A 13,018-nucleotide genomic window follows, 5' to 3' on the forward strand; every position below is an offset into this window, starting at 1 on the left:
GAGGAGGGGGCATAATGGAAAGGAGGGAAGAAAGAGGGGAATTATGTGGGGCGATGCAGTGAGAGGGCGTGGTGTGAGTACGTTTTCTGTATGCTTTGGAAGACTGATTTGCTATTGGAAGCTTTTCTGAGTCCGAAAAACGCTATCAAAAAATCGAACAATACTTTTGGTTTTTGAGAAATATCATTGAGATTTGAACCAGCATTAAAGTAACGATCCAGGTGAATGAAACAGCTCTCAGTGATGTCAAGCAAAGTACCTTTATTAAGAACCTGTAGAACTGCGAGATCCTGATCAATGTTAATAAAATTATGCTGAAAATCTTTCAAACGCAGCCCCATTGCTGAAAACCTACTGTATCTAACGACATTAACATGTTCCGCCTATCTAATTTTAAAATTTCTTCCTGTTCGTCCAAGATAAGAGCTGCTGCAGTCATGACAGCATAGTCTGTACACTCCGGAACTATGAAAAACATTATTTCCATTTAATGAAGCGGAGTTATGCAGAATGTCAATGCTTCTATTATTAGCTCTATAAGAAATCTTGGTGTTATGCGTTTTGAAGGCGTTGGTGATACTGTGCATTTTATTTGTAAAGGTGAAAGTCGAAATAGTATTGACTTTGGGTTTTCTTCTCAGAAGTGTGGTATTAGGACGGTACTTAAACTTGCTGATTATTCTCTCAATGAAGACATTCTTGAAACCATTGTTTCTAGCTATCACCCAAATTAAATTTAATTCTTTATTCAAATTCTTTTTTGACATAGGAACTCTAAAGGCTCTGTCAACCAGACTATTAAACGTAGCATTTTTGTGAGCCTGAGGATGGGAAGAATCATTCCTGATGGTGATAGCAGTCGTGAGTAGGTTTTTCTATAGATATTATATGAAAAAGAAGAAAGTGATTGAGTAACTGTTAAGTCCAAAAAATTTAAATGATTATTATTCTCGGATTCTATGGTAAATTTTATATTTTGATCTAAACTGTTGAGATTATCAAGAGTAGGTTTTGCATCTGTGGACCGTTCGAGGATTACAAAAGTATCGTCCACATATCTGGCCCAGAAATGAATATTACTGAACATTAAATTGTTGACTATAGCAATTATTTTCCAGGAAATCTAAATAAATCTCTGCCAAAATCCTGGAGGCCGGTGACCCCATTGCCAGACCATTCTGCTTATAAACGATATTATCAAAAGTAAAGTAATTATCGTTAATCAGCAAGCTAAGAAGACTCAAATTTAGAACTTCTAGCTTACTGAGTTGGCTATTAGCAGGAAGAGTCCTCTTGATGGTGGAAAAAAGTGCCTTAGTATTTATACTGGGAAACCTGTTAACTATATTGAAAGAATGCATAGTGTGAAAGGGACAAAGAACAAAATGATCCAATCTATTAATTCCGTGGTGTTCTTTGTTCTTCGTCCCTTTCACACTATGCATTCTTTCAATATAGTTAACATGTTTCCCAGTATAAATACTAAGGCACTTTTTCCCAGCATCAAGAAGAATTTTCTTTCTAATAGCCAACTCAGTAAGCGAGAAGTTCTAAATTTTGTAAGTCTTCTTAGCTTGCTGATTAACAATAATTACTTTACTTTTTTTTTGCTATTTGTTTTACGTCGCACCGACACAGATAGGTCTTACGGCGATGATGGGAGAGGAAAGGTCTAGGAGTGGGAAGGAAGCGGCCGTGGCCTTAATTAAGGTACAGCCCCAGCATTTGCCTGGTGTGAAAATGGGAAACCACGGAAAACCATCTTCAGGGCTGCCGACAGTAGGGTTCGAACCTACTATCTCCCGAATACTGGATACTGGCCGCACTTAAGCGACTGCAGCTATCGAGCTCGGTTACTTTACTTTTGATATCATTTATAAGCAGAATGATCTGGCAATGGGGTCGCCGGCCTCCAGGATTTTGGCAGAGATTTATTTAGATTTCTTGGAAAATAATGCTAGTCAACAATTTAACGTTCAGTAATATTCATTTCTGGGCCAGATATGTGGATGATACTTTCGTAATTCTCGAACGGTCGACAGATGCAAAATCTAATCTTGATAATCTCAACAGTTTAGATCAAGATATAAAATTTACCTTAGAAAATGAAAAATGAAAACCTACAAACTGTTTTCCAGTCATTGACCAGGTCAGGGATGTAATGAATGAAGCAGATATAGGCTGTTAGTACGATGGGGTCGCCACTCCCCAAGTGATTTATTAATGATTGATAGATGCTATGAAATGAGAATGGAGAGAGTTGCTGGAATGAAAGATTACAGGGAAAACCGGAGTACCCGGAGAAAAACCTGCCAATTCTCCGCTTTGTCCAGCACAAATCTCACATGGAGTGACTGGGATTTGAACCACAGTATCCAGCGGGGAGAGGCCGATGCACTGCCGTCTGAGCCACGGAGGCTCAAATTTACCCTAGAATCCGAGAATAATAATCATTTAAATTTTTTGGACTTAACAGTTACTCGATCACTTTCCTTTTTTTTCATATAATATCTATAGAAAACCTACTCAGACTGCTATCACCATCAGGAATGATTCTTCCCATCCTCAGTCTCACAAAAATTCTACCTATAATAGTCTGGTTGACAAAGCCTTTTAGAGTTCCTATGTCAAAAAAGAATTTGAATAAAGAATTAAATTTAATTTGGGTGATAGCTAGAAACGATGGTTTCCAGAATGTCTTCATTGAGAGAATAATCAGCAAGTTTAAGTACCGTCCTAATACCACCCTTCTGAGAAGAAAATCCAAAGTTAATACTATTTCGACTTTCACCTTTACAAATAAAATACACAGTATCACCAACGCCTTCAAAAAGCATAACACCATGATTTCTTATAGAACTAATAATAGAAGCATTGACATCCTGCATAACTCCACTTCATTAAATAGAAATAATGTTTTTCATAGTTCCCGAGTGTACAGACTATGCTGTCATGACTGCAGCAGTTCTTATCTTGGACAAACAGGAAGAAATTTTAAAATTAGATACGCGGAACACGTTAATGCCGTTAGATACAATAGGTTTTCACCAATGGGGCAGCATATGAAAGATTTTCAGCATAATTTTATTAACATTGATCAGGATCTCCCAGTTCTACAGCTTCATAATAAAGGTACTTTGCTTGACATCACTGAGAGCTGTTTCATTCACCTGGATCAATACTTTATTTTTTTTTTTTGCTAGGGGCTTTACGTCGCACCGACACAGATCGGTCTTATGGCGACGATGGGATGGGAAAGGCCTAGGAGTTAGAAGGAAGCGGCCGTGGCCTTAATTAAGGTACAGCCCCAGCATTTGCCTGGTGTGAAAATGGGAAACCACGGAAAACCATTTTCAGGGCTGCCGATAGTGGGATTCGATCAATACTTTAATGCCGGTTTAAATCTCAATGATATTTCTGAGAAACCAAAAGTATTGTTCAATTTGTTGCTAGCGTTTTTCGGACTCAAAAGCTTCCAATAGCAAATCAGTCTTTTAAAGCATAAAGAAAACATTCTCACGCCACACCCTCTCACCGCATCGCCCTACATAATTCCCCTCTCTCTTCCCTACTTCCCGCATTTCCACTAAGCCTCTCCTCCACCCACTTTCCCTACCTCCCCTGATCTACATCTCCCCCTTCCCCTCAAACACAGGTACATTGGTCACGGTGTCTTTCGGCTCTCAGTGTCTTCTCTAACATCTGATTACACACATCACACATGCTGCCAGAGGTGAGTCTCATATTCACGTTAATTCTTAGGACAGGACCTTATCTTTTTTCAAGAACCTTTCTTAACACCCCCCTCTTTTTCTTTATCTGCTTCAGGTCCCATTTTGAACCGAGAACATTGTTTAGCACCCTGGCATCCGCCTCATTTCCATGTAAAAGTTTGTTATAGAATACTTAGCAGACCGAAGCCAGCCACAATTTCTTAAGTTAGAGAAGACATGCTTTTTACCACATAAAACAGAGTTTGAAGTTCCTTCGTGTTCTTTTTAGTTCTATAATTTGTTACGTCTTAAGACTGGTTAAGCTATTTTAACGACAGACCTTTTTGACCAATGGTAAAATGTTTTGTTAATATTTGCACCATTTACTTCAAGAATCTTAATGTTCATCAAGAAAACTTTCAAATATTCTTATGAAAAAAAGAAATATGGTGTTGGACTTTTAAGATAGTGATATATAAGTTATTGTCCTCAGCTCATTGTTAATCTGGTTACAAGTCATTCAACGTTTTTAGATTCAGAGAACTCTTGTCAAGAGGACGTTTACACAAAGTTTTAAGATAATTTGTGCTATATTTTTAGGTTAAGGTTAAAAGTCAATGTTCACGGCTCATGTTTTTAATCAAGTCATTCCTCATTTGTAAGATTTGTGTACACTTTTATGAATTTTTTTTAACCTTGTCTATGTTTTTCTATTTTGTGGCTAAATATGATGCATACTAGCATCGAAACTGGTACTATGAATAATAAAATGTTATAATTCATTTTATAACATTGCATGGTATTGAATAGGTGGACCTTCCTCATTCCCATTAGATTCTCGGTTCAATACGGAATTAATATGAAGTTTTTGAACTTCATTTAAATACATTACATAAATATCCATTCTTATTTCAGTACAGAGCAGGTGTGTCTTCTCCCCAGCCCCAACCGAAAAGATTTTTAAACTACAGTGGAACCTCGATTCTCCGTTTTTGAGGGAACCAGGGGTAAAAACATACAATACGGGAAAATAGAAAGTCCGGGAACGAGTTAAAACCATCAACAATTTGGCTAAACATCACACTAATGGCCTCCAAGCAACCACTGCTCACCCCAAAGATCTACAGATTTAGAGATAATGCATAGTCAGTGTAAGTAATCCTCTCGGTCGTTATTCCTGCTCTCCAGACTGGGATAGTCATCTCATTATTTAGCTCCGCAATTGACGGTAAGCACTAGCCTCGTATCCAGGTAAACATACCTGACGTGGCCAGGAACTGAACCCGAGGCCTATGGGTGAGAGGCAGGCAAGCTAGACCGTGTGGCCGGCTTTAAACATTAATTACACGAGTTAAAAATATCGACATTTTACACTCAGTTTTACCAGGGATACCTCTATCGTGTCAGCAACTTTCATCCGCACAGGTCATAGAAAAATCTACTAAATAACGCCATGCCAAACAACAATCAATCCCATGTATTTCGTAATTCTCCAACCTAATAAAATGAAGCACATTAGATACAAAAGCGCACAGCATGATGGCAAAATATTTTTTATATATATCTTCCATTGTAATATGGGCACTGGCATCCTGTTTGTAGCAAGTCTCTGGAAATCTTGTACCACGTAAATTAAGCCTACATCCACTTTTAGTTTACGTTGAACTCTAGAATATGGTACCAAATGTAAGTATCGATTCTCAAAAGTCTTCCAATGTATTAAATATTCAATTCTGCCTGTCACTAATCACAAGCAGTTTGGAAAGAGGAAAACACCCCATCAAAACTCCAGAAATTACGGTTTATTCGTGACCTAGAACTCAGGTGGAAAGCGCGCTTGCTGCACAAGCCAGTGTGAGTGGGAAATTTTACAAAGTTTTTAAATGTTACGCTGCGCAAATAAAACTACTGCCGTTTTTATACGGACATTTTAACAAAAACGTGAACGTAAAAATCCCTGTCCTTTATTAGGACCTAAACAGCAATGGCTTTTATATGTGAGGTGCAAAACCTTCCCTGGTTGAGAACATAATCGTATCCCATGTTATTAAAATACTAGATTTGTGTTACAAAGAAGCAATTTAGATTCCTGTCTAAAAGTCCAGCGAATATATATAGTGCCCTTTTGGAACTGCCGAAAACCTGTTTGGCAATACAGTAGAAAAAAGTAAAAAATAAATATCTATCCCTGGACACAATGCAGAGTTTTTGCAAGTACGAACATTTAACTAAACCATTCCGTATTCAAGTAGAGCTGTCTAAATACACTGTCTCCTTCCAATTGTTGTGGCTACTCTGTTTTATGATTTCTGAGGATTCCCTAAATAATACCAGCTGAAATCAATGCTAAGATGGACCCCTATGAAAATCCACCGCTGATCGGTTTCCCAGCACAGTACACTTGCTCTACTGTAATTATCACAATGTCAGGACATTAACGGCACGATCCATGGGTATGTCGTAGCCGTCCTTTAGTGATCTACTTCTTCTTGAAAAGCACTTGATCGAGGATTTAGAGTTGCTGGGACTGAAATGTTTGGTCGGTTAATCCAGGAAATCGTTTCGAGGAACAGATAAAGCGATAATACTATTTAATTAACATGTTCGTGGAACCATACAATTTGAACAAACAATCCAGGAAACTGTAGTTTCCAGGAACAGATAATAGAGGTTGCACTGTACTTTCTTCAGAACCAGCACCAATTGCTCTTTATTCTCTCACACAGGTCATGGACTAGTGCTTCAACAGGGACCATGAAATGGATAACCCCAGAGATAGAACAGTATTGAAATACTCAGGAAAGAAGTGAAAAATTCTAAATCAAATTGTTTCTTGATATTCGGACCTACATAGGTAAGTACAACTTTACACTAAGTGAGTAGGTTAACAGGGTCAAAGGAATCAGATTTCTAGACTGTGCAAAATATACAGTTAACCTGCATGAGAGTCGAATGTGTAGAGCACACGTAAATTGACATTTCAGAGAAACTACAAGCGAACATGTCAGTTAAGCTTCAACAAAATTGAAGATAATGGCAATGAAACCTTCCTCAGTTGCTAAAGAACGCATTATTTATGCTCAAATATCACCCATAAATTACTGAATGAATTCACAAGTGCAGTAACACAGAAATATGAACACATCACCATGATCCTAAACACGTAAGTAGTAGATATACATCCGTTCATCAAATTTCCCCCTTTGCATTAAATTAACTCCTCCTGGTGATGTAACAACTGTGAACTAGCAAAAAATGTGCAACGAAGATGTTTAAAAGAAATAAAATACAGGATGGGTGAGAAGTCCCCGTACCCCTCTAAATGTTTAGTATCAAATGTTATTTATGCAGGTTGGTAGCTGTATTTGCATGTCTTCAGTCTTCAGCCCTAAGGCTGGTTGGATCCTAAACAGCTCTGCCATCAGCTGTCATAGATGGCCCAGGCATCACTGAAGCGGCGTACCAGGGAAATGAGGAGGGAGGTCGTTTCCCCGTTGCTTTCCTCACCGAACCACAATTTGCTCTTACATATCAGTCTGCCAGGCCCACTGAAATGCATGCACCAACCGACCCTATGAGCAACATTTTCACACCATTCATAGCAGGGACTGGCTGCAGAAGGACTGGCATTACTGGCATCGCTCATACTTCAGTCACTTTCATATTGTCAAAGCCAAGGATAAGACAGAGACAGATCAATGAAAGTAACAAAACTGCTCTAGCCCATACCAGAAAACATAGTGCACTGTAAACACTAGGTCTTACAGAAAAAGCATGTGGCTATATTGCTTTTTATTATCTGTTGGAATCAAGTGTTGGAATACATATAGTTGCAGTCGAGTGTCAGTGCGAAGCAATGGCAGAAATGAGCAGTACTACAGGAGATACTACTGAGGAGCGGTTGTGGGAAGTGTGAGGGTGCACGAACGACAAGACACAGGGCATAACATTTTATACTAAACTGTTACAGGGGTACGGAGACTTCTTGCCCACCCTGTAGATTAAAATGAGCAAGTTTCAGAGTTTGCCAAATTTTTTGTTATTGATCCATTTCACGAAGTAAGGACAGCAGTAGAAATAGTACCGAATCAGGGTTACTTGGTCAAGGAGCATATATTAGCAACCAAATGCTAAGTCAAATTGAAAACTATGCCATTCTAATGAGAAGATTGTAATGGCTTTACTAATACGGCACATACACAGACAGTAGCAACTCTTCTAACCCTCTAAGAGATGTTTACGTAAGTTCCTAAATAGTGAATAAACTGCAAAGTCAGAAACACTAAGAAAAGAAAGTTTAAGTTATGTTCTCTAAATATGCCTTTAACCTCAGCTTCTTTCTAATTTTATGATCAAATGGAAAAAGATTGTTAACATTTTCATACTCACTAATCACAGGATGATGGCTGCAGACTAAACTTTCCAGCGATAAAAGTTTGTATCCACCAGGCTCCTTATTTTCACCAGAACAAAATGTCACGATGCAATCAACCAATACTTTAGGGTTAATTTCACCTCCACCACCAGCTTCAACTCCGTCCTTATTTTCTTTCTCCGTATCACTACTCAGAACCTTAGCTGTATCCAGGAACTTTGTAAATTCTTTCAGGAGGCACTGAGCTAAACTAAGACCACCCAATGGAGATAACAGTTTTCGTACAGAAGAACGGCAGTGTTGACGAAGTTCCGAAGAAGGATGTGTTAAGCAAAATATGATGGCCTTATGGAATGGGTTTGCTCTTCCATCTAGCTTATCAGGTTGATCCAATAGCACACGTTCACATAGTTGCATCACATTGTAAAGAGCTGAAATCAAAAAGTTCTGAGCACAAAAAGAACTATGAAGAAATGAAACATACAATAAACATGTCAAAACTCGTTCAGGCCAGCAACAAGTTTCCAAAAACTGAAGCACCTTTCCTTTTTAATTTGTTTGAAAGCTCTTTATTTTAAAAATATAACAAATAGTAAGAACTTTGAACAGTCCTGTCAAGCTGAGTGGCTCTCACAGTTGAGGTGCTGGCCTTCTGACACCAACTAGACAGGTTCGAACCTGGCTCAGTCCGGTGGTATCTGAAGGTGCTCAAATACATCGACCTCATGTCGGAAGATTCACTGGAACAGAAAAACTCCTGCGGGACTAAATTCAGGCACCTCGGAGTCTCCAAAAAGCATAAGTCATTAGTGGGAGGTAAAAAATATTTTTTATTATTATTGGAACAGTCCTCTGATATTTCATGAATGCAAGACCGTAAATGGTGCGCTGCAATTTCTCAACAAAAACAACAAAAATTACAACTGGCTTTACATTGCAGCGACACAAAAAGGTCTTATGGCGGCGATGGGATTAAAAAGGGCTACGAGGTTGAAAGAATCGATGATGATGATGCTTGTTGTTTAGAGGGGCCTAACATCTAGGTCATCGGCCCCTATGGTACAAAATAAGATTACAATTTAAAAGTACAAAATTAATCCACTGACCCGAATTCAAAACGTGATAATGAGGAATGAATTGATGAATATGAATTTAAAATAAGCAGTGGATAAAACGTGCAATGCCTCACATTCCCAGAAAAAAAATGTTACTGACCAAGGGACTGCTTCCAAAGCCTAATCCTGAATCGATGATGCTGGTCTGAATGGGTCAACATCTATGTCAACGATCCCGCATAACGGCACTTATCGGTAGTAAAGGAGAACCATGATATTTCTCAAGCTGCGGTACTAATCAAAGGTAGCGTAAACTCACTGTGTTCCAAACATTAAGGCACTACTCACAAGTATTGTACGTCGTAAAGGTAACGCAGACCTATGGTGTTTCTCGCACAATGGCGCCACACATAGCCAACGCAAACCGATGAGGTTCCTCACAAGGTGGGTACTAATCACTCGCAACGCAGACCCACGGTGTCGCTCATATAGTGGTACAACTCACAGGCAACGCCCAGACCCGTGGTGATGCTAACATGGGTACGACTCACGGGTACTGGAAACCCACACTGAACCCCGCTTGAGAGTTACGAATCACAAAACTATTCCGTACCTAACAGAGTGGTACTACTCGCAAGTAAAAGCGACCCATGGTGTTTCGTGCGTGATGGTACTAATCAGAAGTCATTTCATAGTTCTAATACAATCAGCCCTTGATCACCCCTTTTAGTCGACTCTCACAACAGGCAGGGGATACCGTAGGTGTATTATTCGTCTGCCTCCCCCCCCACAGGGGTGTGTGTTTGGTCCGCGAGAGGTATTTTATTTCCCTCAAGTCCGCCGGCAAGCTGGTTAGGATCCCCGTATCCGCCACCTGGGACATGCCACGTGGGAGTATCACCTCCCCCTGCTCCGCCTGCGTACCAGGTTCGTGGATTGAAGGAATCTGGCGCGGCCTTGAAGTACAGCCCCAGCATTTGCCTAGTGTGTAAAAGGGAAACCGTCTTCAGGGCTCGAACTCACTATCTCCTGAATACAACCTCAGAGCTCAATCTGACCAGCCAATTTCCTTGTATTATTTATTTATTTATTTATTTATTTATTTTTGACTTTAGCAGTGGCAAAGTTAGCGCTCATGGCCCTCTTTACATTTGACCACATAATTTATAGATAATACATATATTTAAAAAATGTACTATTGTATTAGAAAATCAAAGATAAGATTTGGACAACATATAGTGAAGAAACAAGTCAAAGTTCAACAAATAGAATAAAATAAATCCAGAGCATAAAGATAAAAAGAGAAAGTCACAATGAAAATGTAGGATACAAACTGAAAAATATAAGCAATGCATAAAGAGAACACAATACGTAATAAAGTAGATGGTAATATAAGTATGGTCATAAAAAGTGATCTATGTACATGAGTAAGAAGCTTAATATTATGTACATTTACACTATAATAATAATAATAATAATAATAATAATAATAATAATAATAATAATAATAATAATTCCATATGGAAGGATGGGCAGATACCAGCAGACAGGAAAAAAGGTATCATTCCACTCTTTAAGAAAGGTGACAGGAATAAATGTTCCTATTACAGAGGAATTGGATAAACTTCCCAAGTGGGAAAGCTGTATGAAAGGATTTTAGAAAGGAAAATAAGACCATCGATAGAAATAAAGTTATCAGAGGAACAATACGGATTCCGGAAAGGCAGATCAACAGTTGACCTAATATTTGGACTGTGCCAGCTAATGGAGAAGTATTATAAACATAAGGTCCTTTGGCTGGCCTTCCTGGATATCAACAAGGCCTTTGATGGTGTAAGCAGGGACAAAATCTGGGAAGTGCTGAGAAACAGTGGAATCAGTAATGACATAATAAAACTAATTGAGAATTTATATGAAGACATCAGTAGTCCCGTCAAAACACCATCAGGAATGACTGAACCCTTTAGAATAACTACAAGCCTAAGACAAGGTGGAGTTCTGGCACCTCTTCTCTCCATTACTGTGATGAATGAGATTCAACAACAAGTATGCCAAAACGTTGGTGACAACAAAACGAGTCCTGCTATTTGCTGATGACATCTGTACATGGGGAGATTCCAAGGAGGAACTTCAGGTCAGATCAATTAATGGACAGTAACAGCTAAGGGGTATGGCCAAAGATTCAGTCAGGAAAAAAAGTTAAGTGTTGGTTATGCAGAGAAATGATCAACCTGAAGGTTACATTGAAATAGAGAGTAATCAACAAGATGTCCAAGAAATTCAAATATCTAGGAAACATGATATCAGCAACAGGCTCCACTGAAGAGGAACTTACTAGCAGGATTCAAGTTGGAGGAACATTCTATAGAGTTGTCCGAGACCTAATATGGAACCCAAAAGTACCATTGAAATGAAAGTGAGCAATTTATCTGACTTATTACATGCCAATTTTGACATATGGGCGTGAGACCTGGACCATGAGGAAAAAGGATGAAGCAAGGATTCAGGCAGCTGAAATGAGATTCGTCCGAGCGATGGTTGGCAAAACAAGAAGAGATTAAAGTCGTAATGAGAACATCAGGGACACGGCTCAGGTTGGCAGAATGCAGGATAACATAACTCTGCGTAGACCCAAATGGTATGGTCACATGCGAAGGATGGATCCTGATCGCATACCCAGAAAAAGGTATGATCTGCAGCTAAAAATATTCAAGACCAAGAGGGCGGCCAAGAATGCAATATACAGACGTGGTGAAAAACGACATTCAGCAACGAGGAGGCGACTGGGACAACACTGCAGAAGGAGAAAAGTATAAAGACAGAAGTTGGTGGAGGGGCTTCATTCACCAAACCATTGTATAGAAGGAACAATGTGGGATATGTATGTACCTCATACTCTGCCAGTCAACATTCTGATGGGGAAATGTTTTCGACCAACGTGACTCGAACTGGCAAACCATGGTGTCAGCCCATACAGACGTTGACACCTTAACCATCATGGCTACCAGGTACAAAACTGAAATGGATGATTATTCAGAATATAAAGTTTCAATCTTCCCTCTCCTACATTATCAACTGTAATTCTGCCTATGGTATGCAACTTGGCCACTTTCCCAGTTCTAGTAAATTGAAAAAACAGGCCTACTGTGCTGTTTGGTCATCATGAAATCCTTAGTGTACCATGCCTTTCTCCTTAATCTCACAATGGCACCCTACAAAGACAAAGTTGATGGGTGGAATTCCCTGTAAACCTCACCAAAAAGACAGGCATATGAAAATAAAACTGGTTTGAGCCTCATAATGAAGATATTACTGGGTAGAAAAATGTTTTGTCAATTCTAATTCCTCCACTGAGTACACTTCCTCTTAAATAACATTTCCAGCAAAGTTAACACCTTCGCTCCCGTAGAGGTGTATGGTCATTTAAACTTGTCTTCTGTAGCCCGTACAGGAGTAAAGTCTTTTAGAACTCGTTATATATAGCGTGCTCCGATATGCTTGTTTTGTCGGAGACCAGAACAATTCTACATAAAAGTTCCTTTTCTTTTTTCCAGTAGATGACTAGAGTCCTCTTTTCTCAACACTGTACAACCCTCCGTAAGTGTTCTTTTATTAATTGTTTACCAGTCAATTTTGGCACTACTCAAACTGAGTGAAATAGCAAGCAACGGTGGCTGTGTAATGGACAAAGCTTCAAACAAGAGCAAATTTTGTTAGTGCTGAAATTGTATTAATGTACAGGGTAGTTTCAAAAAAAAAAGGTAAGTGGAGCTTGTATGGAGAAGATTTATTTTATGGGTAGATATGTAAGAATGTTCAGTAACAGTGCACTGATACGCATTACTATTTAACATAGTCACCAATCTCTACTAGTT

The 13,018-nt window shown here is 39.0% G+C and overlaps 1 protein-coding gene across 1 annotated transcript in view; it reads right to left on the minus strand.

The window, feature by feature from the left end:
- The window catches only part of LOC136864677 (stalled ribosome sensor GCN1), a 599,881-nt gene that overhangs the window by 461,504 nt on the left and 125,359 nt on the right, over nt 1–13,018 (minus strand). Inside the window, exon 11 of the mRNA XM_067141987.2 lies at nt 8,103–8,519. Within this exon, the coding sequence (XP_066998088.2) occupies nt 8,103–8,519 (417 nt within the window). The remainder of the gene's footprint in view (nt 1–8,102; nt 8,520–13,018) is intronic.

This window comes from Anabrus simplex, chromosome 2, assembly GCF_040414725.1.
Source record: "Anabrus simplex isolate iqAnaSimp1 chromosome 2, ASM4041472v1, whole genome shotgun sequence".
In the NCBI taxonomy this organism is placed as follows: Eukaryota; Metazoa; Arthropoda; class Insecta; order Orthoptera; family Tettigoniidae; genus Anabrus; species Anabrus simplex.